General features: G+C 46.0%; 2 protein-coding genes across 2 annotated transcripts in view; both read right to left on the minus strand.

Moving 5' to 3' along the window:
* TEX10 (testis expressed 10) overlaps nucleotides 1–14,911 on the minus strand; it is a 39,538-nt gene extending 24,627 nt beyond the window's left edge. The window contains 7 exon segments of the mRNA XM_048510568.1: nucleotides 3,729–3,967; nucleotides 4,634–4,746; nucleotides 6,622–6,862; nucleotides 7,298–7,324; nucleotides 10,136–10,842; nucleotides 11,688–11,880; nucleotides 14,778–14,911. Of these exon segments, the coding sequence (XP_048366525.1) occupies nucleotides 3,729–3,967; nucleotides 4,634–4,746; nucleotides 6,622–6,862; nucleotides 7,298–7,324; nucleotides 10,136–10,842; nucleotides 11,688–11,867 (1,507 nt within the window). The 5' untranslated portion in view covers nucleotides 11,868–11,880; nucleotides 14,778–14,911.
* A 5,656-nt stretch (nucleotides 14,912–20,567) lies between these two features.
* Nucleotides 20,568–24,657, minus strand: part of LOC125440553 — a 43,362-nt gene continuing 39,272 nt past the window's right edge. Inside the window, exons 18-21 of the mRNA XM_048510426.1 lie at nucleotides 24,102–24,432; nucleotides 23,811–24,010; nucleotides 21,281–21,876; nucleotides 20,568–20,760 (exon numbers count right to left, since the gene is read on the minus strand). Coding sequence (XP_048366383.1) covers nucleotides 21,296–21,876; nucleotides 23,811–24,010; nucleotides 24,102–24,432 — 1,112 coding nt within the window. The 3' untranslated portion in view covers nucleotides 20,568–20,760; nucleotides 21,281–21,295. The remainder of the gene's footprint in view (nucleotides 20,761–21,280; nucleotides 21,877–23,810; nucleotides 24,011–24,101; nucleotides 24,433–24,657) is intronic.

Consider the following 24,657-nt stretch of genomic DNA (forward strand, 5'->3'; position numbering starts at 1 on the left):
TTAGGGAACAAGCACAGAGACATTTTGGGGCACTACATCCTACCATGGGCTGAATCCAAAGAACTCTTTGCAGACTGAATCTGTCATCTCACCTTCATCCCACGGATCTCTGTATCCCCTGAAAAGCTGCTCTTGAGGGTCTGGGAACACTCAGGAATAACCCAAGAGACTGAGATTGCAAATGCCTAAGCAGACTGAGAAGACATCTGTAAAATCTTAACAGAAGTCAAACTCTGCCAAGACTATAAGATCCAACAAATTCCTCACTTGCCTTCCAGACAATTTCATGGTTCAGAGGGTGGAAGAGGCAACAAAGGGATCAGCTATATTAGATCTGCTCCGAACCAACAATGACCTGGTCAATGGGGTAGAAGAGGATCTTTAGGTGGGAATGACCATGTTCTCCTGAAGTTTGTTATACAGTGGAATGGGTATGTCAAACGTAGTCAGACATGCCTTCTGAACTTTCAGAAAGGTCTTTTCAGTAAGAAAAAAAAACTACTGGGTGTGATCCTGTGATTAAGAATACTAAAAGAGAAGGGAGTGCACAATGGGTAAGAGTTTCTTAAAAGTGAGATCTTGAAGGCACGAGTTCAAACAGTTCCAATGAGGAGGAAAAATTAAAGGTGGCTAAGGAAACTAGGATGGATGTCTAAAGAACGTTCAACTGAGCTGAGATTGAAAAGGGACATGTATAAGATATGGAAAAAGGGAAAAATCACCAATTCAAGCAAATGGCCAGGATGTGTGAAGAAAGTCAGAGGAGCTGAAGCACAGAATAAGCTCAGGCTTGTTAGAGAGGTTAAAAACAATTTTAAAAGCCTTTTTTTTGTTATGTCCATACCAATGGAAGAAAAAGGATATGACAGGAGTACTGTGAGGAGAAGATGGCAAAATGCTAGCAGGGAACGGAGAAAAGGCAGAACTACTCAACATCTTCTTTGCCTCGGTCTTCTCCCAGAAGGAAAACTAAGGGAAAATGGAACAGACGATGCAGTAGGGAAATTCAAAACAGAATAACTAAAGAAGTAATACAGGAATACCTAACTACTTCAAACAAATCCAAATCTCCAGGGCCTGATGAACTACATCCCAAGGTATTAGAAGAACTGGCAGAAGTAATCTCAGAACCACTTGCTATGATCTTTGAGAATTCCTGGAGAACAGGAGAAGTGCCAGCAGACTGGAGGGTTAATGTCCCAATCTTCAAAATGGGGAAAAAGAGGACCCAAACAATTACTGCCCAGCCAGCCTAATATCAGTACTAGGAAGGATTCTAGAGCAGATCATTAAACAATCTATAAGCACTTAGAAGGGAATGCCAGGCTCACTAAAAATCAACATGGGTTTCCCCAAAACAAGTCACGTCAGACTAATCTTATCACTTTTTTTGATGGAGTGACAAGCTTGGTAAACGAAGGAAATGCTGTGCATGTAGTTTTCCTTGATTTTGGTAAGGCCTTTGATAAAATGTCCCATAATACTCTTGAAAGCAAGCTAGTAAAATGTAGGCTAGACAATACTACTGTTAGATGGATTTGTAACTGGTTGACTGACCGAACTCAAAGGGTCAATGGGTCATTTTCATCCTGGAGAGAAGTGGCTAGTGGGGTGCCACAGGGTTCTGTATTGAGCCCAGTGTTATCCAGTATTTTATCACTGACTTGGATGATGGAATAGAGGGCATGCTAATCAGATTTGCAGATGACACCAAATTGGGAGAGGCAGCTAATATTCCATAGGATAGGATTAGAATTCAAAATGATCTGGCAGATTAGAGAACTGTACCAAAATTAACAAAATGAATTTCAACAGAGATAAATGTAAGATACTAGAATGTCCGGGGCCGGAAGTATCCCTCCCCTGACTTAGCTGGTCCCCACCCTTACTTTACACTCCTCGACGACAGTCCCAGCTACTGCCCCGGCTTACCGTGGCTGGGATGAAGAGACTGTCCAGCCGGCTGTCGCAAAGGCAAGGCGAGGCAGCCCAGACGACGGGAGGGCAGCGCAAGCAGGCCTGGAGGAGGCAGCCGAGCTCCCATCGCCGCCAGATGAGCTCCCCATGCCCGCTCGCCGCCTATAGGACCTTGGTGAGCCAGCGGGCAAGGCGGAGGACGCCCGAAGGCCGCTAGAAGGGGGCAGGGGTGAGGCAGTTGGGTGGGGTCTTTATGGGAGCCAGGAGGCAGGATAAAAAGACGGGAACTGGACGGGGGGTTGTTGGTGGAGTGAGGGGAGTGGGGAAGAGAGGGGAAGAAGACGGAGGTGGGAAGGAGTTGTGGGAGGGAGGGGAGGTTACGAAGCAGAGGAAGGAGGGAAGAGGGATTGAGGGAGGGAGAGACGAGGAGAGAGGACGGCAGGAGAGCAAGGCAAGCTAAGGGAGATTAAGAGGCAGACAGGACAGCCTCTGAGGCTTGCCCCCCAGAGCGCTTCCTTAGAGAACTTAGTCAAGCTGTGGCTGAAAAGGTTGTCGCAGTTAGTTCACTCCCCAGAGAACGGGAGTCAGGCCGGGGTTTCCAACTCCTGGGTGGGGAAAGGAAGTTTGGCCCACGGGCCTCCGTTTTTTTTTAGTTTTTTGTTGTTGTTGTTGTTGTTGTTGTTGTTGTTGTTATTAATTAAACTTGTATACCGCCCTCCCCCAAAGGGCTCAGGGCGGTTCACAACATAATTATACAAATACGATTAAATATATAAATAAACTTCGTACATCTTAATACCCCTCCCCGTTAAAATACAGCGTTCAATTACAACATTATATTACATTACAGAAAACAACAGATGGTGTCCAACAGTTTAAAACTCCCTTAAGCAGGGCTCGCACTGTCAGAACAGGGGGGGGCACTCATCAGCGGCTGGACTCCCCAAAAGCTCGGTGGAACAGCTCAGTCTTACAGGCCCTGCGGAACTCCTTGAGGTCCCGTGCAGGGCTCCGGACTGCTGAAGGGAAAGTGTTCCACCAGGCAGGGGCCAGAGCCCTAAAAGCTCTGGCCCGAGTGGAAGCCAGCCGCATCATTGAGGGGCCGGGGACCACCAGCAGGTTGGCCTCTGCTGAGCGTTAAGGGCCCTGCAGGGGAAGCGGGACATAGACTTAGGGAGAAAAACTGAAATGCACAGATACAGGATGGGTAACACCTGGCTTGACAACAGTACATATGAAAGGGAGTCTTGGTAGATCACAAACTGAATACGAGTCAGCAGTGTGATGTGGCAGCCAAGAAAGTCAATGCAATTCTGGGCTGCACCAATAGAAGTATAGTGGACATAACAGACCTCACCTGGTATACTGTGTCCAGTTCTGGGTACCACAATTCAAGAAAGATATCTCCTAAACGCAAGATCCGCATCTTCCAATTCCAACTCCTTTGAAGTTTACAATGACTAGTGTTTTGAATGCACTGACATTTTTGCCTCCAGTTCAGTTAGCCAAAACCAGGTCTACTTCTTGCAGTGTTAGCAGAATACAGTTGGCAATAGCTATTAGAAACACTGGTAAGCATGCTAGGCCCAGTTAGCATAAAAACTGGAAAGGGGCAGAGGAAATTGCTTGTGTAGCAACTCCTATGGTTAAGAGAACAGGCAGAATTTCATCTGTTCCAAACTTAGGTCAATCCTGCAAGCTTCTCTAGACTCCTCTGGGAATTCTCTACCAGGAAGACTAATGCAAACAGCCTAGAAAAAATACAACATGCAACACACTGAAAAAAATGCAGCTGATTGAGTGGGCCTTACCTTTGCTTATCTGTACCTGCCATAGTCTCCAGGTCACTCTCAGCAACCTGTTCAACTGCTTAGAGTTTAATTTGTAACCATTTTCAAGCGTCTCAATCACAAACTTTCTAATCATATCCAGCCAGTGAGAATCCATCTGTAGTGTAGAAGAACTTGCCAATGAGACCATAATATCGCACAAAGTCAAATTTAACAAGAGATGGTCAATGTTATTTGAAGGCGTCGTGTAGCTCTTGTTGCTAGGTAAAACAGAGAGAGAAGAGTTTTACGAACACTGACAAAGCATTAACATTTCAGAATGGCTTAAGAGGGGAAACTGCTTTAGAAGAACCTTTCATGAGGTCCACAAGACTATATTTAAATATCTTAAGGAAGGTGGCATGTAGTCCAGAGTACTAAATATTTATCAGGACACAACACATCACCAACATGTCCCCAGTAATAGAAAAAAATCTATGAATAAGAAGCAGCTGATAGTTTCAGGACAGTGTGTACTCCAGTTAGTACACACACAGTCAATAGTACCGACAAACAGCATAGAGCAGCCTCGGAATTTCAACTTTACATAAATATTTTTAAAAGTGTTGTAAACAACAGGTGAAGTCTCAACCACCACAGAGAAGGCCTGGGGATGTTCTTATCAGAGTTCTGCAATCAAGGGCTTTCCAGATATGGACTACACAACACCCCTGCCACCCAGGGTGGCAGGGGCTGATAGGAATTGTAGTCCATGAACATCTGGAGAGCCGCAGGTTGCAGATCCCTGTTCTAATGCCTTGCTACACCACTAATTGAGTGGATGCAGAATTACTTCCCTGAAACCATTTCTCTGCCACCTCACCATAGAACTGTCACTCTCCCTCTTATGCTAAGGACCACTGACAGGAGACTGTCTCCTTGCATACCTTTTCAAGGAATCTTTCTTTCTGTGCTTGATGGTTTCTTGGAAGGAGTAAGGAAAATGACGCATGAAATGGTGCTTAAAATCAACCAGGTAATTTGCTCGAAGCCACGCTTCCTATTGTAAAAACACCACGTATCAAATGAAGACAAGTACACCAACATAATAATTTTCTCTATTCTACAATAGCCAACTGCTTTAAGACAGGCAGAACTTTAAGGATAAAAGCTTTCATAAACAGACAGTTATTGAAGGCTTTCAAGTTCATAGTAAGTGCACATAAATGATCATTTTTCTTCACCACAGGGCAAAGATTTGTAGCACTGACTAATAGCTAGCAAGGGAGGGGCGGTATTAATAAACAAACCTTTCATTATTTGACTGTAAGATATAACTAAGTTCACTCTTTCACCAGCTCACTCACACAAGTGGTTGTATCAGGGCCATGGACAACAATACCAAAACAGGAGCTGTCTTAGTGGGGATGATTCTGCTCCACTAACCACGCAAACGCAGAAGGTCGTATTTTATATTACTAGAATTTGCAATAGGCCTGGTTGCATGGGCTATATGCTTCCTGTCACAAAGGTAAACACAGAACACTGCTATTTTCCTTGTGATCTGAGCTCTGAGCATCCACCTCACTAGGCTAAGCCAACTCTCCATCCCAGGTGCTCAGTTCCTGGCATCTCCACACTCTCCAACATAATTAACAGTTTGACAAATAAAATCCCACACTCAGCAGCACTCCCAAACATGTAGTGGGAAACTGATGGTGACAGTTGCTATCAGAAGCCCATTTTGTGCATATATTCTCTAACGCCACTTTACTCTTTCTGCAAAAACTATGAAACAATTTCAAAGCTATTGTCAAAAATCATAATGTTAACTATGAGCAAGAGGTAAGAACCATCACTCTATAACTGAGATACTTCTTAAAGATAACACTCTTGAGATACATACATCTCATACATAAGCCATAAGCGCTATTCCATAGTCAGGAAAGAGTTACATAAATCAGGGAAACAAATTGCAATGAATATGCATAATAGATAAAAGGCCCCATGGGGAACATCATACAACAAATACGCTCTTACTGGGAACCCCTCAACTATCTCCCTCCGCAATGAAATTCGGCAATCTCTTCACAAAGAACCCGGGTCCGAAGTTGTTTAACAATAGAGATAATTGAATCCAGTGGTGGCAAACTCTTTTACACTCTAGATGTTATGGACTACAATAATTCCCACCAGCCCCTGCCAGCATGGCGAATTGGCCGTGCTGGCAGGGACTGATGGGAATTGTAGTCCATAACATCTGGAGTGCCAAAGGTTTGCCACCACGGACCTAGTCAGATCAGGCAGCCCAGATAGGAAGAAAAAATGTAAGTTGGTATATTTAGATCTCATGTTATCGAATCTGGTGCAATGCAAGAGTTGGTGAGTCAGGGTCACTCTGAGATACAAGTTGGAGCTACCAATTAATGTACCTTTTCAGCCTCTGATCATCTAATGGCACAATATTTGCCCACTCCTCCACTCTGCATGTGTGCAACCCCGAAGGGTTTACAAGGCAAGAGACATTTAGTGATGGCTTGCCACTGCCTGCCTTTGCAAGTACTGAGAGAGTTCTGAGAGAACTTTGACTGACCCAAGGTCACCCAGCAGGCTTCATGTGAAGGAGTGGGGCATCCCTTCAACACCTGGTTCTCCAAATTAGAACCCAGTGCTCTTAACCAGTACACTACGCTGGCTTTTCCTCATTCTGTAGTCCCATGCATAAAGGAATGGCCAGCAAATCCCCTCTGACTGTCTCTCACCTCGAGAACCTTATGGGGTTGCCATAAGTTGTCTCACACACAGATAAAGGAAAGGGGAATGAAAACACACCGCAACTTGAAACTCTTCTATTCTACAAACGAAAGCATTTGTAAGTCTACCAAAGCAGCCAGAATTCACTGATTGCTCCACCCCAGCAATTTCAAGTTCTTACCATTTGCTGTGCCTCTTCATTTTGCTTTGCAAGCTTCCACAATAAGTATATGATACTAAGGACTTGTTCCATGAGCTGCACAGATCCAGATTCCACAAGATTTCCAACAACAGGAGCTGCAACTCTATGTGAGGAGATGCTCTCAACTCCAACAACTGCAGAAAGTAGCAATGGAATTCATTATGTCAATGTTCCCTTTTAATCCTTTTCTAGGGATGACAAGCCTTTTTAGGCAGTGCTTCTGTCACGCTTCACTCAAAGACTCCTAAACAGATGACAACATTTCCTCACAAAATTACTGGGGAAAGTACAATATCAGATTACTGTATTTAAGTTACAATCACATATATGAGAGAGAGAGAGAGAGAGAGAGTGTGTGTGTGTATGTGTGTGTGTGTGTGTGAGAATATGAATGAGGCATAAGCATCACTGGACACAACACAGGATAAGAAAAACATACAGAACCAGTCTGCATGTTAGATGTTTCTGAACTCTGGAATATTATTAATTTTTAACAGTCAGTTCAAAATAGAACCTTTACAAGTATTTTTAAAAGCTACTTACGTTCCTAACACTACCATTTCATTCCCTGTTCCCTCACAATCAGAGTGGAAAACATACAGGCAGCTTCCTCAATTATACCATGGTACCAAGGATCTTGGATGGGCCAGAAGACAGTACAGTTCGTGCCCCCACTAGGAATCTAGGGCATCCATTGAAAATGCTGGGGGGAAGAATTAGGACTAATAAAAGGAAACACTTCTTCACGCAACGTGTGATTGGGGTGTGTTTGGAATATGCTGCCACAGGAGGTGGGTGTGATGGCCACTAACCTGGATAGCTTTAAAAGGGGCTTCTTGACAGATTTTATGGAGGAGAAGTCGATTTATGGCTACCAATCTTGATCCTCTTTGATCTGAGATTGCAAATGTCTTAACAGTCCAGGTGCTCGGGAGCAACAGCTGCAGAAGGCCATTGCTTACATCCTGGCTTGTGGAGTCTCTAAAGGCACCTGGTGGGCCAGTAGAAAATGTTGACAGAGAGAAAATTTTCTCTCTTTCTCACAATACTAGAACCAGGGGGCATACATTGAAAATGCTGGGGGGAAGAATTAGGACTAATAAAAGGAAACACTTCTTCACGCAACGTGTGATTGGTGTTTGGAATATGCTGCCACAGGAGGTGGATAGCTTTAAAAGGGGCTTGGACAGATTTATGGAGGAGAAGTCGACCTATGGCTACCAATCTTGATCCTCTTTGATCTGAGATTGCAAATGCCTTAACAGTCCAGGTGCTCGGGAGCAACAGCCGCAGAAGGCCATTGCTTTCACCTCCTGCATGTGAGCTCCCAATGGCACCTGGTGGGCCACTGCGAGTAGAAGAGAGCTGGACTAGATGGAGTCTTGTTCTTATGTTCTTCTTACTTGACAGCCCCAGACTGCAACTAAGGGACAAGTGACACTTTCTATTTGGCTTAAACACCCAAGAAGACAGGGCAAGCGCTTCACACCCACACACTTCCATTACTGCTACCCCTGCTGCAGTTGTGGACTGAGGAGCAAAACAAATTGTCTCTCTAATGAAAGAAACTAAGGTCAAAGCATCGTCTGAGAAGGGATCAAGACTGCTGCCTCCACAGTTCACCTACTATGCCAATGCAAGAAGAAGGTGACAACCCAAGGTTATGCATGGATTAGTTTCAAGCTGCTACCTCAATGCCTCTTTGCAGGAGGCTGTCATTGCGATTGCTTTGAAAGAGACAGTCATGAGACTCCTGAAGTCAAGCATCCCACTGAGCTAAACAACTGCAAACCAGTGTCCAACATTTCATTTTTGGGCAAAAGTGCTTGAGAAGGTGGTGGCCTTCAGTCTCGAAGCAGATGATCCAGACAAGTTAAAATCTGGATTCAGGCCTGGTTTGGGGATGGACATGACTTTGGTTGCCCTGAGGCATAATCTCTGCTAGGAGAGTGACACAAGGAGTGCATCCCTGCTGACTTCCCTGGACCATTCAGTGCCATTTGATACCATTTCATTTCATTTCAACCTTTAATGGCATATAAATTATTAACATATTTCCATTTAAAAGAGAAAACTTTTAAAACATTTAAATACGGGTGTTTAAAATGCTTTCCAAGAATTTAGCCACTGCCAAGGTGATCGATGGATTACAGTCACTTAGCAGAAAGCGAGTGGTCTGGAACTTGGAGTGCACAAGTCTTGGAAGCAGCAGAGGGTGAATTAAAATCATGCGCAGGTTACTGTGAAGACAGCATTCCAGAAGAATATGAGTTATTGTTTCTATAGATCCACATCCGCAACGGCATAGTCTCTGATGTTTAGGGATCTGGAGGTATCTCCCTGAGGTTTCCGCTGATGGGAAAGTATTGAGGCGTGCTAGCATGAAGCCATTTGATACCACAGACCATAGTATACTTCCAGAGAGGCTAGCTGAGCAAAGAGTGAGCACTAACGCTGTCAAGACCTGATTGTTCGGTCTTGGCATGAGTTTCCAGGTGAGGGCAGAAGACATCCAGGGAAAAGTCTGCCTGTACTGAGTATGCTTATTTTTGTTTTCGTACTTGTGCTGCTTTGGTTGTGCACGATTATTAAGGAACAACCTTCTCATGAGAATTTCAGAGCAGTTATCTGAGACTCTACCAAGCCTGAGCAGAACCATTGTTGGTTGATTGGGAGGAGGGACTGAGGTAGCTTTTGCTGGGGGGGGGGGTGTTTGCGCCCATTTTCAGACTGGACAATGATCCAGAGTGCAACTGTTAAGATTTTCTATCAATAAATGGATTCACTGGGGTGAATGCCCCTGGGAGGCTAATCCACACACACCACCCCCACAAGACAATTCCCCCTGCATCTGTATTGGACCGTGGATTACCTAAATCAACAAAAAGAACCCTGAAAGGTACTGAGACAATGAACACTGTTGGGCAAGAGTTTAACACAAGTAGCTTCTACAGGAACCCAAGTACTACATCCAAATTTCAGTGGCAGAAGAGGAATGAAAATCAAACTTATATTGTAGGGGCACTCACATAAACAACCAGCACTGTCATTTAAGGACAAGCAGCTTTGAATTCGTCACATCATACAGCATCACAAGCATCACAGACTTGTGAAGGTATTACCTCATGCATATCTTAAGGTATTGCTTTTTGCGAGAACTCAAGCTATTTTTTGTGGAATTCATGGACTAAATTGGGAGTAACACATTTATACTAAAGTTACATGGTCACTTCCTACATACAGTGGTTGGAGAGCAACCCAGGCCAAGTCCAGAGCCTTTAGGCTCTACTGCCTGCAGGAGAGAGTATTGGAATGGTCAATATCTACACTGGCAGAGTATGACAGCGTGGTTTAGTGGAACACAAGAAATGTGGGAATACTTTGAAAAATAGGATAAAACAATATTTCAGACAACTTCACTAAATTTTCTATGCTCACCAGCCCACCATCAGAGACAAAAGGGGAACTCTCAGATGGGTTGCCAGTTTCTTACCTTAGCCGGAATGATGAACTGATTCGGGGTTGCAAGTCCCCATTTTCATACAACTGGATGTGTTCCAGACCCTTGGAAAGATCCTGCCAGTCAACGTTTAAAGTGTTTCTTGACCTTTGTGGGCTGCTATTTTCTTCTTGTGGCCCATCGTCATCCAATTCACAGGATCCAACTACCAAAACATGGAGGAACTTTCGGAGTCTAAGCAATACATTCAGCCTCCACTGTTGGGAAGTTATCCTACGATCAGGACACACAGATAGCATCCAGGATATATTCTCTCTATTTTTCAATTGTTTTGACAATTGCTGATGAGATATAAGTTCTACAAAGTTATTCAGCAACACACTACTGTGATCCATCAAAAGAGTGGGGTATTCCTCCAACAGAATGTCCAACACTTTCAAAGAATCTTCCTGAATTCGCTTGCTGATGTGAGTCATAGCACTGGACAGGTGGGCACTCACCAAAGGGAAAAATGGAGACATATGCTCAGCTTTTATTCTTGGAACGAGGAACTGAAGGAGGCGGATTGCTGCTGCTCTTACAGTAGAGTCTTTGTCTGTGAACACAGCTGCCAGCTCACTCAGTATATTTGAAAGGTGTGAATCGATTACATGTGGATACTGAGACAGCAGATCTTTCAGCCCCAAAAGTGCTCCTTGTTTAACTCCTGCACTATAGTGGTTCATTTGTGAGAGGAGGTCCTAGAAGAAACAAGATAAAAGGGCAGGTAAAGTTTCAAAAGTAACCTGCATTACATTCTTTCTAAAACCAAACAATAGTTCAAATGTTTTATACTCATTCATGACAGTAAGTCGTTATTTGTGAACTATGGATAGTTTCTTCTCTTTGAACTACTTCGAACAGACATATTTATGAACAACAAAGAAATAAAGACATGAAAACAGCAAAAGCTAAATCTCACAATGTTGCAGAGCTGTAATTAGATGAAGATTTATAAAAAGGGCTTAGATAGAGACATTTGCTGGATTTATTGCCCCTTGCCTGAACTTGAAACCAGCTCCATTTTAATCTGAGCTGTATTGAACACACAGTGGATATTCTGTCCTGAGGCATTCTTCCTTCCCCCCATCTGGTGAATGTAAAGTCACCAAGCAGAGCAGTGAAAATGCAGCTCAATTTGTTTGCAGGAGCTGGCATGTAAGAGCTAGTATAGTGGTCAGAGTGCCAGACTAGAATGTGGGATACATGTCTAAATCTCCACTCTGCATTTGAGCTTTCTGAAATCCCCCCCCATAAATTGTGGGGGGGGGGGGTGTTCCTGTGTGATGGAGATGTTGATCCATCTAACAGACTTTCTCAAATGTATCCTTACCATTAATGCCAACATTAAAGAAATGAGAATATCTTGTTACTTGACAAATTATCTTAATGAAGGATTCCGGACAAGTCATTATTACTGGTTTTGGTGCCATAAAAATATAGCTTCATCACAGCTTGTGTTCTGTTAGACTCAGATTCAAGAGATGCGACTGGATTCCAACTTAAGGAAAGTTATTGTGGCATTGACATTTGCCTTCAACTGTACCTTTATGTTGAGCTTTCTGTTGTTTGTTGGAAGTACTGGGTCCTCTTTAAGCTGCTCAGGAATATGTACGGCCTTCGTTCTGAAGTTTGTGTCAGTGGCATTTTCGAGTCTAGGCTTCTTTTTCCCCACTTTCAACTTCACTTTGTGAAAATCCTCCTGATGTTTCCTTTTCTTCGTCATTTTGAAACTAATTCTGCAAAAAAACCACAACTTTTTAAGGTGCTCAAAAATGAAGTGCGTTCATGTAGGCTCAGCAAACAATATGATCACTTAACTATTCATTTTTAACCTCGGATCTAAACATTAGATATACTGTGATTTAGTTCAGTTCCTACCATATGTTCTACCAGGCATATGGTTGAGGCAGCTATAGTTTATCCAACTGGCCTCTCCCACTCCACTGCATCCCACTGCGCTCCACTCCGTTTTATACCATCTCTTCCGACCAGGAGGTCTAGCCAGAAATGACAACATTTGGGAGATTATGCGACATTCTCCCCAATGATGGCTGTCTAATATATACATAAAAGGTTACCTTTTTCAACACATTCAACTCCACTCACTGCACACCTGCCGAACTGGTGTCCTGATAATTTTGTTGTTGTTTTATTATCTAAATAAGCGTCTATGTTATGGATCAGAGTATTCAAAGAATTTTACGAGAATCAAAGAGATCTCCATAGACCATACAAGGAGTTTCCATTAATTTTAATTATGTTATTTAGTCTATCTTTCTCACTGAAACTCAAAGTCGATTACACAACACAAGTAAATGCAGTCAGCAAGATGAGACATAGAACAGGCACAATGTGACAGATTGCAGAAATGTAAGATGAGAACAATGCAGAAAATGATGTAGAAGCACAATGCGGCGAGAGGCAGAAAAATGCAATGAACAGCAGAAAATACATACTACATGCAATAGCATAGTTCAGTTCCTGGTCCCAGAGAGATCCAGTTGGAGTCTACCAAGGCCAGACTTTTTCAGTCCTGGCCCCAATTGGTGGAATGCTCTGTCTAATGAGACTCAAGCCCTGCAGGATTTATTACAGTTCCACAGTAACTATGACAGAGCTGTTCTACCAGGCATGTGGTTGAGGCAGCTATGGTTTATCCAACTGGCCTCCCCCACTCCATCCCATTGCACTCCACTCCATTTTATATAATCTCTGTACTAAATCATTTGATCCTCATACTATCAAGTTGGAAAGTTTCTGCCTCAGAAATTGAGTTTGGGTTCAGCATCTGCATTAGTTTGCATTGTTTTTAGTACCGTGTTTCCCCGAAAATAAGACAGTGTCTTATATTAATTTTTGCTCCCAAAGATGCGCTATGTCTTATTTTCAGGGCATATCTTATTTTTCTGTGTTCTGTTCGTCAGGCATGCTTCCAAACAAAAACTTTGCTACGTCTTACTTTCGGGGGATGCCTTATATTTCGCACTACAGCAAAACCTCTACTATGTCTTATTTTCCGGGGATGTCTTATATTCGGGGAAACAGGGTAAGTTTAAATTTGTCATTGTTTTGTAATCGTTGGAAGCTGCTCTGAGGCCATGAAGGGAAGAGCAGCGTACAAATCTAATTAAATAAATACTTCTGTTAATAATGCAGCCCTACTTCATCTATGAAAATTGTCCCTTGAATAATTGTATTTCAGTTTAGTTTAGCCTGCAAGTTCAGTTCAGTACAACTCTATTTTGTAGTCTGTGGAACAACAGATGTCTGGGTAGTTCCTTGACTGTATTCCTCAGGCAGGCCATTCCATAAAGTTGTGGATGCTACAAAGAACTCATGAACATGGATGAAGAAGAAAAGGTACCTTACAATTCCTTCCCCTTCCCACAACAGACACCATGTGAGATACCTGGGGTTGAAGAAAGATCTGTGAGAACTGTGACTAGCCCAAGGTCACTCAGCCAGGATCGGCGGGGGGGGGGGGGGGACCACGATTCACCAAATTAGAGTCTGCCGCTCAAGTGGAGGAGCGGGGAACCAAACTGGCCTCTCCAAATTAGAGTGTGACGCTCTTAACCACTCCCCCATGTTTGTTATTGATTTCCAGGGCAGCATCTGTAAGAAGACTCTGCTCAAATGAGCAAAGTGGTCGCAGCAAGGCACAGGAGGAGAGGCAGTCATGTAAATATGAGAGTCCAAGGCCATGAAGGGCAACATCCAGTAGGGCAGCCATGTCAGTCTGCAGTAGAACAGCCTGATTCAAGTCCAGTAGCGCTTTAGAGACCAGCAAGGTTTCCCAGTTTCTAAGAGTTAAAGCCCCTTTCAACAGATGTGAGTAGGAAAAGAGATATCTGAGCCATTATATTCCAGTCAGAAGGTGGAAAGGGATTAGTAAAGACTGCAAAGGGGGCATGAATTAGAGAACAGTTTGATTAGAGCAGAGAGGCAGCAAAAACGAGGCCCATAAGAATCCTCAGTCTGTATCCCTCTACCTTTCAATTGATACCTAACTATTTAGGTCAGTGATGGCGACACGCCAGGTCATTTGGTTAAGTCTAACAACTCTTCTCCCTGCTGGAGTTGGGAGTCATTTTTGATAACATTTGACAGTTTCTCTACATAATATGTAGAACCAGACATGACCAAATTGGTTTTTTTAAATAAGCAAGTATGTAAAGAATGTAAACAAGGGCGGGGAGGTAAGAGGCCAACAGATGATGGGCAGGGGATGATGGGAACTGTAGTCCATAACATCTGGAGGGCTGCCAGTTTGACACCTATGCTCCAGGCCCAAGGAATAACCATCCTTGACCGAGATGTGAAAGGTTTTTTTAGGCCAGCAGCGCCCTGGAGGTTAGGCCTGGGTCTAACCCGCCTCCAGGCTCGTCGTGAGGGCGAAAGAGACGCCTGCAGCCGCCCGGGGTCGTCTCCCGCCTTAAGCCGCTCCAGTCGCCTCACAAAGCGGGGGCGGGGTGGACTTAAGAAAAAAAGGCGGGAAGAGCGCGCCTGTCCGGCCCCACGAGATAACTGACCGCCGCCTCTGGGGGCCAACGGAAAGTGGGCGGCGCCTCAGGGACGACCGCGCGGCGGCGGGAGCCAATGAGGGCCCCGGGCGCTCCCCTCAGGCACTCACCTCCGAGCCGACGTCGCGCGCCCGCCTCCGACTCATGAAACTAACCCACGCGGCGCCAACGGCCAGTCCCCTCGGCCCTGCTACTCCTTCCGAGGCTAAGCGCACACGCTTCCGGAAGTCGCTAAAGGTCACGTGACGCCGCGTGGGACGGAGTCGGCTGGGGAAGGGTGGCTTCCCCCTCTCCCGCTTGTGGAAACCAAGGAGGGAGAACCGCGCTCTGCCGCCCCCTGCTGGAGCGGAAGACAAGGAACGTGACGAGTGTCTACTGCGCACGCGCCCTGCCCGGACTTCGGAATTTCGACCGCGGCGAGCGAATCTCCGGCATCGTTGGCGGAAGGAGGTTCGGAAGCGCTTGAAGGGACTGGCGTTGCCATCTCTGGGTTGAGAAATTCAGGGAGATTTCGGGATGCGGCCCGCACAGAGTGCAGTTTGCCCGGCGGAGTGACCCCAGTGGAGTATAGTGATAGTAAATACCTCCTCCAAAGCAGCCCTTGTCTCTAGGGCATAGGTGTCTAACTCACGGCCCTCCAGATGTTATGGACTACAGTTCCCACCATCCCCTGCATCATGCTGGCAGGGGATGATGGGAACTGTAGTCCATAACATCTGGAGGGCCGCGAGTTTGACACCTGTGCTCTAGGGGGGGAAAGGATACTTGAGAACAGTTGTAATCCCGGGACATTTCACCTGGAGGCTGGCAACCCTAGAGGATCCTGTTTGAAGCTGCCGCCTCTCCCGACTACCAATAAAAGGGTGCTTCCTCCACGAGGATCTTTGCTGGCTGATGGTAGAAGCACAACAGGGTTTTTTCTCCTGTCCTTTCCTCAGACAACTCCCAAGGGCTCTCATGTGCCATGCTCGCACAACAACCCTCTGAGGAAGGCTCGGCTGGGCAAGAATCAGTGCCAGCCAAAGGCTGCCCTAGTGAGCTTAACAGCAGCAGAGTAGGGGTTGAAATCCAGGCCTCCCAGGCCAGCTTCTTTAACTACAACAACACAACGGTTCCCAAAAGTCGTTACTGTGGAGAAGCTTTAGAATACTTGAAAAGAAATACGTGTTCACTTCGTGAGTGATTGAAATGTGGAACTCACCGGCTGCAGAAGTATTGATGATCATCAGCATAGATGGCTTTTAAAGGGCATTGGACACATTCATGGAGCAGGAGAGGCCAAGCTGTGGTTATTATACATGGGGTATGAAGGGAACCTCCATTTTCAGACTGTAAACCTCTGAAGCCCAGTGCTAGGAAGCAACATGCGGGGAGGGGGGGAGACTTGGCTCAATGCCCTGCTTATTGGACAATATATTTAACTAGACAGATTACTGATGGGATCCAGCAGGGTTCTTTTTCTTTTCCCAACTCATAGCGAATAATAAAACACTCTAAAAACCAGCAGATTGGATTTCAAGTTTGCTTTTTGGAAATAAGCATTACAGGCAATGGAAAGCAAGAGTACTCCAGTGGCTTAGGAGATTAAGAGCTCGTGTATCTAATCTGGAGGAACCAGGTTTGATTCCCCGCTTTGCTGCCTGAGCTGTGGAGGCTTATCTGGGGAATTCAGATTAGCCTGTGCACTCCCACATATGCCAGCTGGGTGACCTTGGGCTAGTCAGCTTTTCGGAGCTCTCTCAGCCCCACCTGCCTCACAGGGTGTTTGTTGTGAGGGGGGAAGGGCAAGGAGATTGTAAGTCCCTTTGAGTCTCCTGCAGGAGAGAAAGGGGGGATATAAATCCAAACTCTTCTTCTCTTCTTCCATTGAACCCAACTGTCAATGTGCCCCATCAATCAAGATATTTCACGCTGTTGGGAGTGGAATTTCAAGATGTTTGCGAAAATCCTCATGAATCAAAAAGATACTGCAGAGCTAGGAAAAGTGCAAAAGAGGACAACTGCCCATTACAGTGACTGAAGAACCTTCCCAACAAGGAAAGGCTTGGACCTGGGGTTTTTCATTTTGGGGAGAAAAAACCAAGTGAGAATGACAAATGTTTATAAAAAAGATTCACAAAGTGGACCAAGTGGATAGATTTTTTTTTCTCCCGTGGGAACCAATGATCTTAATAAGCAATATATTCAGGATGGATAAAAGGAAGTATTCATTCAAAAAAAATGTGGAATTCACTGCCAGTTAATGTAGCGATGGCCACCAATAGCCAGTTTTCAGAGATTATTTGAGAGGTCTATCAAAGACCGCTCAACATGATGGGGAACCATAATATCAGGCAGGCTAGTTAGTACAACATCACGGGGAGGCCTTGTTTATTTCTTACTTGCTACCTTCCAGGACAACTGGTTAGCTACAGAGCAAAACAGGATGCTGGACTGAGTGGACCACTGGTCTGATCCAGCAAGGCGTCTCATAAGACCTGAGCTGTACCTGAAATGACCATCTTCCGAACTATGCTGATGATTTAAAAAATTGTTAATCATTATTATGGGACATAGTATTTTTTTTCTGCCAAATGGTGTAAAATCAGGCACTGGTCTATAATGGAGCAGCCAGTTCTAAAGCCTGCTTGTTCCTTGGATAGAATGACTGCTCACCATGCAAGACTGGCTGTTTTGCTATGTCGTTCTTGACTTCGTTACATAATACACAGCGAATCCTTATATACCGTTAACGGTGTGCACTTTGGCATGAGTCCAGTTGTGGCGAACCTTTGGCGCTCCAGATGTTATGGACTACAATTCCCATCAGCCCCTGCCAGCACAGCCAATTGGTCATGCTGGAAGGGGCTGATGGGAATTGTAGTCCATAACATCTGGAGTGCCGAAGGTTCGCCACCACGGCACTATACTTTTTTTTTCTTTCTATCTAATTCTAAATGTTATCATTGTGAGCAGTAAAATTGCTACAGACAAATGCTGCTAAAGGAATCTTATGGATAAAGATGACTGGAGCACCTGAACCCCTCAAGGGGAACAGCTCAACCAACAGGTAGAGCTGGCCAGGTGAAGCTGGCTGGCTGGCAGAGCAAGAGGCAGAGGGGACCGGAAGGCTGCCCAGAGGTTTGGTAACAACTACCATGAGGTTAAACCAGGGGTGCTTAGTATGGAACGTAAGGAGATTCATATTCACAAGCACCTCAGCCAAAAAATCCACATCTTCTTCCATCTCTAGTATGAGGGCTGCACCTCAGGGCAGCTGTTTCAAGAAAGGCCCCCCCCCCACAAAACAGAAACCCCATCAGGGAAGGGCTTGGCCCACTTTGATGAAACATGGGACATGTGCCACATTTAAGGGAATGGTCAGTGGTGGGATCCAAACATTTTAGTAACAGGTTCCCATGGTGGTGGGATTCAAACTGTGGCGTAGCGTCAATGAGGCTGGGCGGGGCACGATATGGGCGTGGCCGGGCATTCCGGGGACAGGGCATTCCTGGGTGGGGCTGTGGCAAGGACCCATTAGTAACCCCCTCTCGGCACACACAAATAACTACTCTCGGGAACCTGTGAGAACCTGCTGGATCCCACCTCTGGGAACGGTGCTGTGGAATATCACTGAGTTATAACATTACATTACTTGCTTCTAGGTCGAAGGCCTTTAAACCCCTTCATGACCCAGAACCCACACATCCGATTGAGATCCTATTTATTAATATGGATACTTTTACCTGACCGAGTGTGGAGCAGCTGACAAAATGAGAAAACAGTAACTAACCATTAAATACAACAAATCTACCAATCAGCAACAGACTAAACCCCAGGGAAGAAAGGGCACACGTGCCAGCTGGACTCCTCACGACTGCTGCTCATTATTTCCTTCCTTCCTTCTTTCCCTTCTGCTTGCCGCTGTAATATCATGTGGCCCCTACCGCCCTTCTTTTCTGGTGTATGCTTTAGAGGGAATAGATGGTAGGCGCCATCTTGAGCTAATGTTAATATTAGATTTATCAGCTGCATTTTAATGGGGTAGGGTTTATTTTTACTAGAGCCATCTTAACTTATATTTATTGTATTTTAAATTGATTGTGCTCTACTTGTATTGTACACCACCCTGAGCCCTCCGGGGGAGGGCGGTTTATAAACCCAACAAATAAATAATAAAATAAATATTTCTTCCCTGCAAGGTGGGACACTGTGTCTACAGTTCGCTCTGTGGTTTGTCCGAAGCTGGCGGAAAAACCCCCTTGTTACCAGTTGATAGCAAGGCCTCCCAGACTGCTTTGCCGCAGGGTCTTTTGCTGGGAATGATCTACTCATTTCTTTGGAGGTGGTGGTGAGCTTCGGCCATTGGTTAATGTATGCTGTGCAGGTGTTTTTTCTTAATAACAGAGTGGACGTATTGTTTTAAGGAATCAGTCTTTAAGGCTGTTAACCACACTTCAAGCTTTGTAAAAATACCATGTACAAACAGCAAGTAAGAAAATAACCTCAGGAATAATACCTGGTAACTAATATAAACTAAGACAATACCAAAACACTTGGAAGTGTAGATTGGTATTGCAGTTAGATTTCATTTTCACTATACATCCTTTGTGTATAAACGTCACAAGTTGAAAGAAAAATATCTTATTTACAATGTTTTAACTTTACACATCTGGCAGGAGTGATTTATCTCTAATGAGCATCAACTATGTAGGGCACTGCGAAGGTAAAGTTATCACTGTACCACAATTTTAGGTCTACTTGTATAAGGACTACAGCTGGGAAACTGCCCAATTGCCCAGCTGGAGTGATTCAAGCTGATCTGAATGACAGTATAGTTGCTTTGACACACTATGTTACATTATATATACATATTCACCACTTGATCTTCTGTCTAAACGCAACATTAGTTGTGAAAGCAACAAGCCTTTCCCACAAACATGGATTCTTTCTACAGAAAACCCCTGCGGGGAGTGCACAACTAGCTGTTTGCCCTTCGCTGCATTGGACAGGGTTTGGAGCAGAGTGAAAATCAGTGCTAGCAATTTAATGTTGCTGCATCTCAACTGGCAATTTTCTTGCGCGCTCACATATGTCAGGGTGCAGCACTGCACATGGTACTGGAGATTCCGTAATGTGAAGGGTGTGCAGCATTTCTCCCATCTAAAGTTTCCTTTTTTCACTCAGCTTCTAGGGTGGTGTGACCCTGCTGCCTGAGTACAGGATACGCAATGGTTTATATTCAGAAGCGGACAATAGGCTCAGAGATCGGCTTTCAGATCTAGAATTTGCAAATTTGCATCTAGCAGCCAAACGAACCTGCTCTCCAACACAACTCCTAATTCCATTTGAGCAGAGACATATGGCCTCCATACCTTAAAGAACCCACACGCAAGGAGAGCCCTTACCATTGCGAGTTTTAACGTTATGCCCTCTGCCCTATTAAAGGGTAGGTTCAGCAATTTAGACAAACCCGCAAGGTTATGCAGTTGCAAACTTAATGTGGTTGAAACCCTGACTCACCAACGCTTGCACTGCACCAGATTTGATAACATCAGATCTAAATATACCAACCTACATTTTTTTCTTCCAATCTGGGCTGCCTGATCTGACTAGGTTATCTCTATTGTTAAACAACTCGGACCCCGGTCTTTGTGAAGAGATCGCCAATTTCATTGCGGAGATAGTTGAGAGTTCCCAGTAGAAAGTATTTGCTGTGCTCCCCGTGGGGCCTTTTATCTATCATGTATCCATGCAATTGTTCCCGATTCATGTAACTTTTTTCTGACTATGCCAATAAAGGCTTATGTATGTATGCAATGGTTTATACCAGGACAATAAAAAAGGGGCAGGACGACATCATAAATCAGAAGTACTTATAGAAGAGAAAGGCAAAATGAAAAAAACTAAACATTTCCATCTTAATTTTGGGTTCGATGCTGTTATTCAGAAAAGCAATCAAATCTAAAACCGGAAAAAAACAAAAGTCCAACTTGGAATGCATCTCAAAAAAGAACCACAAAACGGTGTTTTCTTCAACTTGTGCTGATGGTTTTCTTTGGTTTCAGGGTCCCACTCTCGATTGAATCTTGATCACGATTTGGATGTCCATTCCTTTATTAAGAAAAAAAACCCCAGAAAGCCCAGTTATCTTCTATTCAAGCTTTAATTAATTAAAAAAGCTGTTGTTTCAAACAATTTGTAAATGATCTCTACACAACAATCAGTTTTGGTAGTTGTAATGCAGTCCTAGGGGCAGGTGAAGGAGGGAGGGAGCTGGAGAACAACACTGAAGGTGTGACTGGGGGAAAAACAGGCCCCATCTTTTTACGGAATACCAATGCAGGAGCATTGGTGCAGCCCGGGGGGGTGGGGTGGGGGGATGGGTTCAGCAGTGGGGGACCAAATTCTCTCAGCTCGCCTGCTGGGGAAACCACATGGGTGCAAGCCACGGCGAGGTTCCCCTGCCCAACTGGTGGTAAGAAGCAGCCAACAGCCTCCAGGTTGGACCTGCTGCTGTATGGCTCCACCCCCGATACCCCTTAAGGGGGTCCTGAAACAGGGGAGGCCGGCACACAGTCACAGCCTCCCCCTGCCAAAAAAAGGATCCAGCCCAATGCCCAAAGCACCCCACTTAACCTGCTCCTACCTACGATTGCAGCCAACAAAGCAATGCGTCGCGAATGCTATAAAGCCAGAGATCCAGACCCCAGTCCGAGAGATTGACACCGTCAGCCCTAAAGAGGGCCTTCAGCCTGAAGCTAATGTCGGGGTGGTAGATAACAACACCACCAGTCTCTTCGATGACCTGCCCTGCCACAGCGCTAACTTTCCTCCTAGCAAGGTCAATCTTCTCTGGTGCTTCATCCCCGCTCCATTTGCGCCGCTCCAGAAGGTCTGACCAGAAGAGTCGCGTATCTGGGAGCCTGGATTTGATGGTCTGTATGTCGGCCGTCATGGCAATAGTCAGTTTGACCCCTTTTCGACCTACGAGGTCGTCTTCACCCAGCTGGATGACGATGGCATCCGGGGCACCAAAGCAGGAGACCTTGGAGGATATGGTTGGTAGAAGAACGTCCCACAGCATCTCTCTCTGTCCCATCCATGTGATCTTTATGCGATTGTCGAGCCCCAAGACTCTCCCCCAGCCAGAGGCAGCTGCGTAGGCCCCAGCCTTGTGAACGACGCTGTGGCCAATGATCCATACTGTCTTGAGTGGCCCTAGAGGAACTGAAAAGATAAGATGTTAGAGACTACCGAATCTGGGGGAAGATGTAGGGTGAGTAAAAGGATGACCTTCAATGCCAAATGGCCTGCATTTTGGCCTTGGGAAGCCTCATTTCCAGTCACTACGGCACCCCATAACCCCCTAGATCAGACCTGGGCATTATACGGCCCACGGGCCACATCCGGCCTGCCGGATGACCCTGACTGGCCCCCCTGCCTTGCTGGGGAGCCAGGGGTCTTTGAAAGCCCCACAGAAGCCAGTTGCCTTGGCTGCCTGCTTCTGCGGGGCTTTCAAAAGCACCAGTCGATGAAAAAAGTAGGTCAAGGGACTTAAGTCTCCCCACTTGCTTGATTGTCACAGTGGACAACTGTGCAGGTAGGTTAAGCCTGTGATTCTTTGTGCCAGATAGTGTTGTATGCAGAGCTGTTGCCACTGATTCCAAGTTGATCTGTGCACCTGTCTGTCACTTATCAGCCCCTATTATGCAGAATTGAGTTCAGTCTTTTGGCCCAGCCCTCCACAATATTTTGTTTCTTATGCGGCCCCATGGAAAAAATAATCGCCCACCCCTGCCCTGGATGGAGATCCTGAGTAACGATGCCTGCCTGCATCATGCTAGTCCAGTGACTCCCAACCTGGAGTACGCATATCGCCAGGGGTATGCGCCAGAGCATTTGGGAGAACGTGAAAAAAAGTTACAGAATAGATTTACTAATATGGGGAGTACAATTTTAGGGGAATGTCGGCCAGTGAAAAAAGGCTGGGCCCCAGTGTGCTAGCCAACCAGGAAGCTGTAAGGAAGGCCACATCTGAACGTGTGAGGAAAAAACTGGAATCGGGGGGCAAGGCAGAATCGGGAAAAACTGGAATCGGGGGGCAAGGCAAGGGGAATCGGCTTACGGGCAAGGGGCTGGGCAAGGCAGACCTGCCGGAACGACCCAAAGGAAAATTTGGGACCCGGTCCCATTAATCTGCTTTGGACCGGCGCAACACGAGTGGCGCCCGGAATCCCGCGTGGAGGCATCCTGCAGCTCAAGAGCCCATCTGGGACAGCGACGGCATGAAGCTGAGAGCAAGCTGCGTCTGCCGACGGCCCCAGAAAAGGCCAGGATCCATGAGGGTGGCCTCAAACTCCAACGCATACAGGGCCGCAGGTGCCCTCCGAGCCCCTCTATGGAGATGGGCTTCCGGCCATCCAGAAGTGATGGAAAGGTCTTCTTCCAGCTCTCAAAAAAAAAAAAAAAGAAGTCAAAAAAGCTGAGGGCTTTACTGCACAATGAACCTGCCAAAGGGTGGGTGCTCACAGTTCTGGGTGCAAAACTCTGCTCTCTCAGCGATGCAAGGGAATACAGGACCAGGGCCTTCCAATTTGGCCAGGGCTGCCACCCTACCCACTTCCCGTGGCCGAGAACAGGACCGCCAAGGGGTGGGTGCACTGAACTTGAATTCTCCCAACCAGTTGCTGCCAAGTGTCCAGTGCTCCTCCAGGAAGGGTTCTGGGTGGTGGATCGGACTGGGGGCAGGCACCTGGAACCTCCTCTCCTGAAACCTAGACACGGCATCCGCCAGGTTGTTACCGGGATCTGCGATAAACCAGGTTGAGAAGGAGATGTTGGCAGTGATGCACCCCGATACAAACCTGTGCGCCAGCTCTGCCCCCAAGGGGTTGGTACCTCTGCTGCTGTTTTCTCCTTCCTTCCCCCTCCACTACGTGGGAAAGAAGATGACGTAGCAGCAGTGGAGACCAAGAGGAGAAAGCTGCGGCAGCTGCCTTCCCCCCTAGGCCTCCACTCGGAAATCCTCTCCTGCATTAAATTCAGATCTGACTGAACCAACTTAATGGCAGTAAAATCCAAAAACCCAGTTATTAGCTCCTACAATACCCCCACCCCGCCCCGCCCTCAAGAAATGAATGAATGCAGAATAACCACATTACCACTGAATGCAGGGTCAGGCGCCCAGATTTCAACTTCCTCAATATCCATCTTTCTTCTACTGCTGACATATTTTCCATCATCATGTTCGGACCGTAATGGCACAGGAGGAGATACACCGGACCGATTCTGACGCAAAGACGGGACATCTCGCCTTTTAGGGCTGCAAGAGATGGCATCTCGCCTCTGAGCAAACCTCTGCTCCTGAAATTGACGAGTCACGCTCTCTGCCCCTCGCCTGCATCCAGATGTCTCGTGATCTCGGTGCTGGGCGCTCGCCGGCCAAACGCTGTCTTTGAGGGGGCTGAGCACGCGGGTCTTTGGCTGCATCCGGACGCCTGGCAGCACCAGGAGCAGCACGTGGCTTCCGAGACTCACCTCGGCTTTCAGAGTCACGTGGCCCCCGACGCTCACCTGGCCCTTTAGCATCACAAGAGTCTTGTTCACTAGGTTTCTGTTGAGATGTGGGCAACGAAGCCTCAAGTTTACAAGTTTTAACCTTGTCTTCTGAAGGATCCGGGTTTGGCTCTGGTGCTTTTCGCTTAGCTGGTATCTTAACAATGGGATTTGTTTCCATATGTTCAAAGGATTGTTCAATAGGCAGATCCCATTGTGAAAAATCGTCTTCAAAAGAGAAGAGACATAAGAACATAAGAACATAAGAACAAGCCAGCTGGATCAGACCAGAGCCCATCTAGTCCAGCTCTCTGCTACTCACAGTGGCCCACCAGGTGCCTTTGGGAGCTCACCTGCAGGATGTGAGCAATGGCTCTCGGCGGGTTGTTGCTCCCGAAAGCACCTGGACTGTTATTAAGGCATTTGGTAACTTCAGATCAAGGAGGATCAAGA

The sequence above is a fragment of the Sphaerodactylus townsendi genome, linkage group LG11 (assembly GCF_021028975.2).
Source record: "Sphaerodactylus townsendi isolate TG3544 linkage group LG11, MPM_Stown_v2.3, whole genome shotgun sequence".
Taxonomy (NCBI): Eukaryota; Metazoa; Chordata; class Lepidosauria; order Squamata; family Sphaerodactylidae; genus Sphaerodactylus; species Sphaerodactylus townsendi.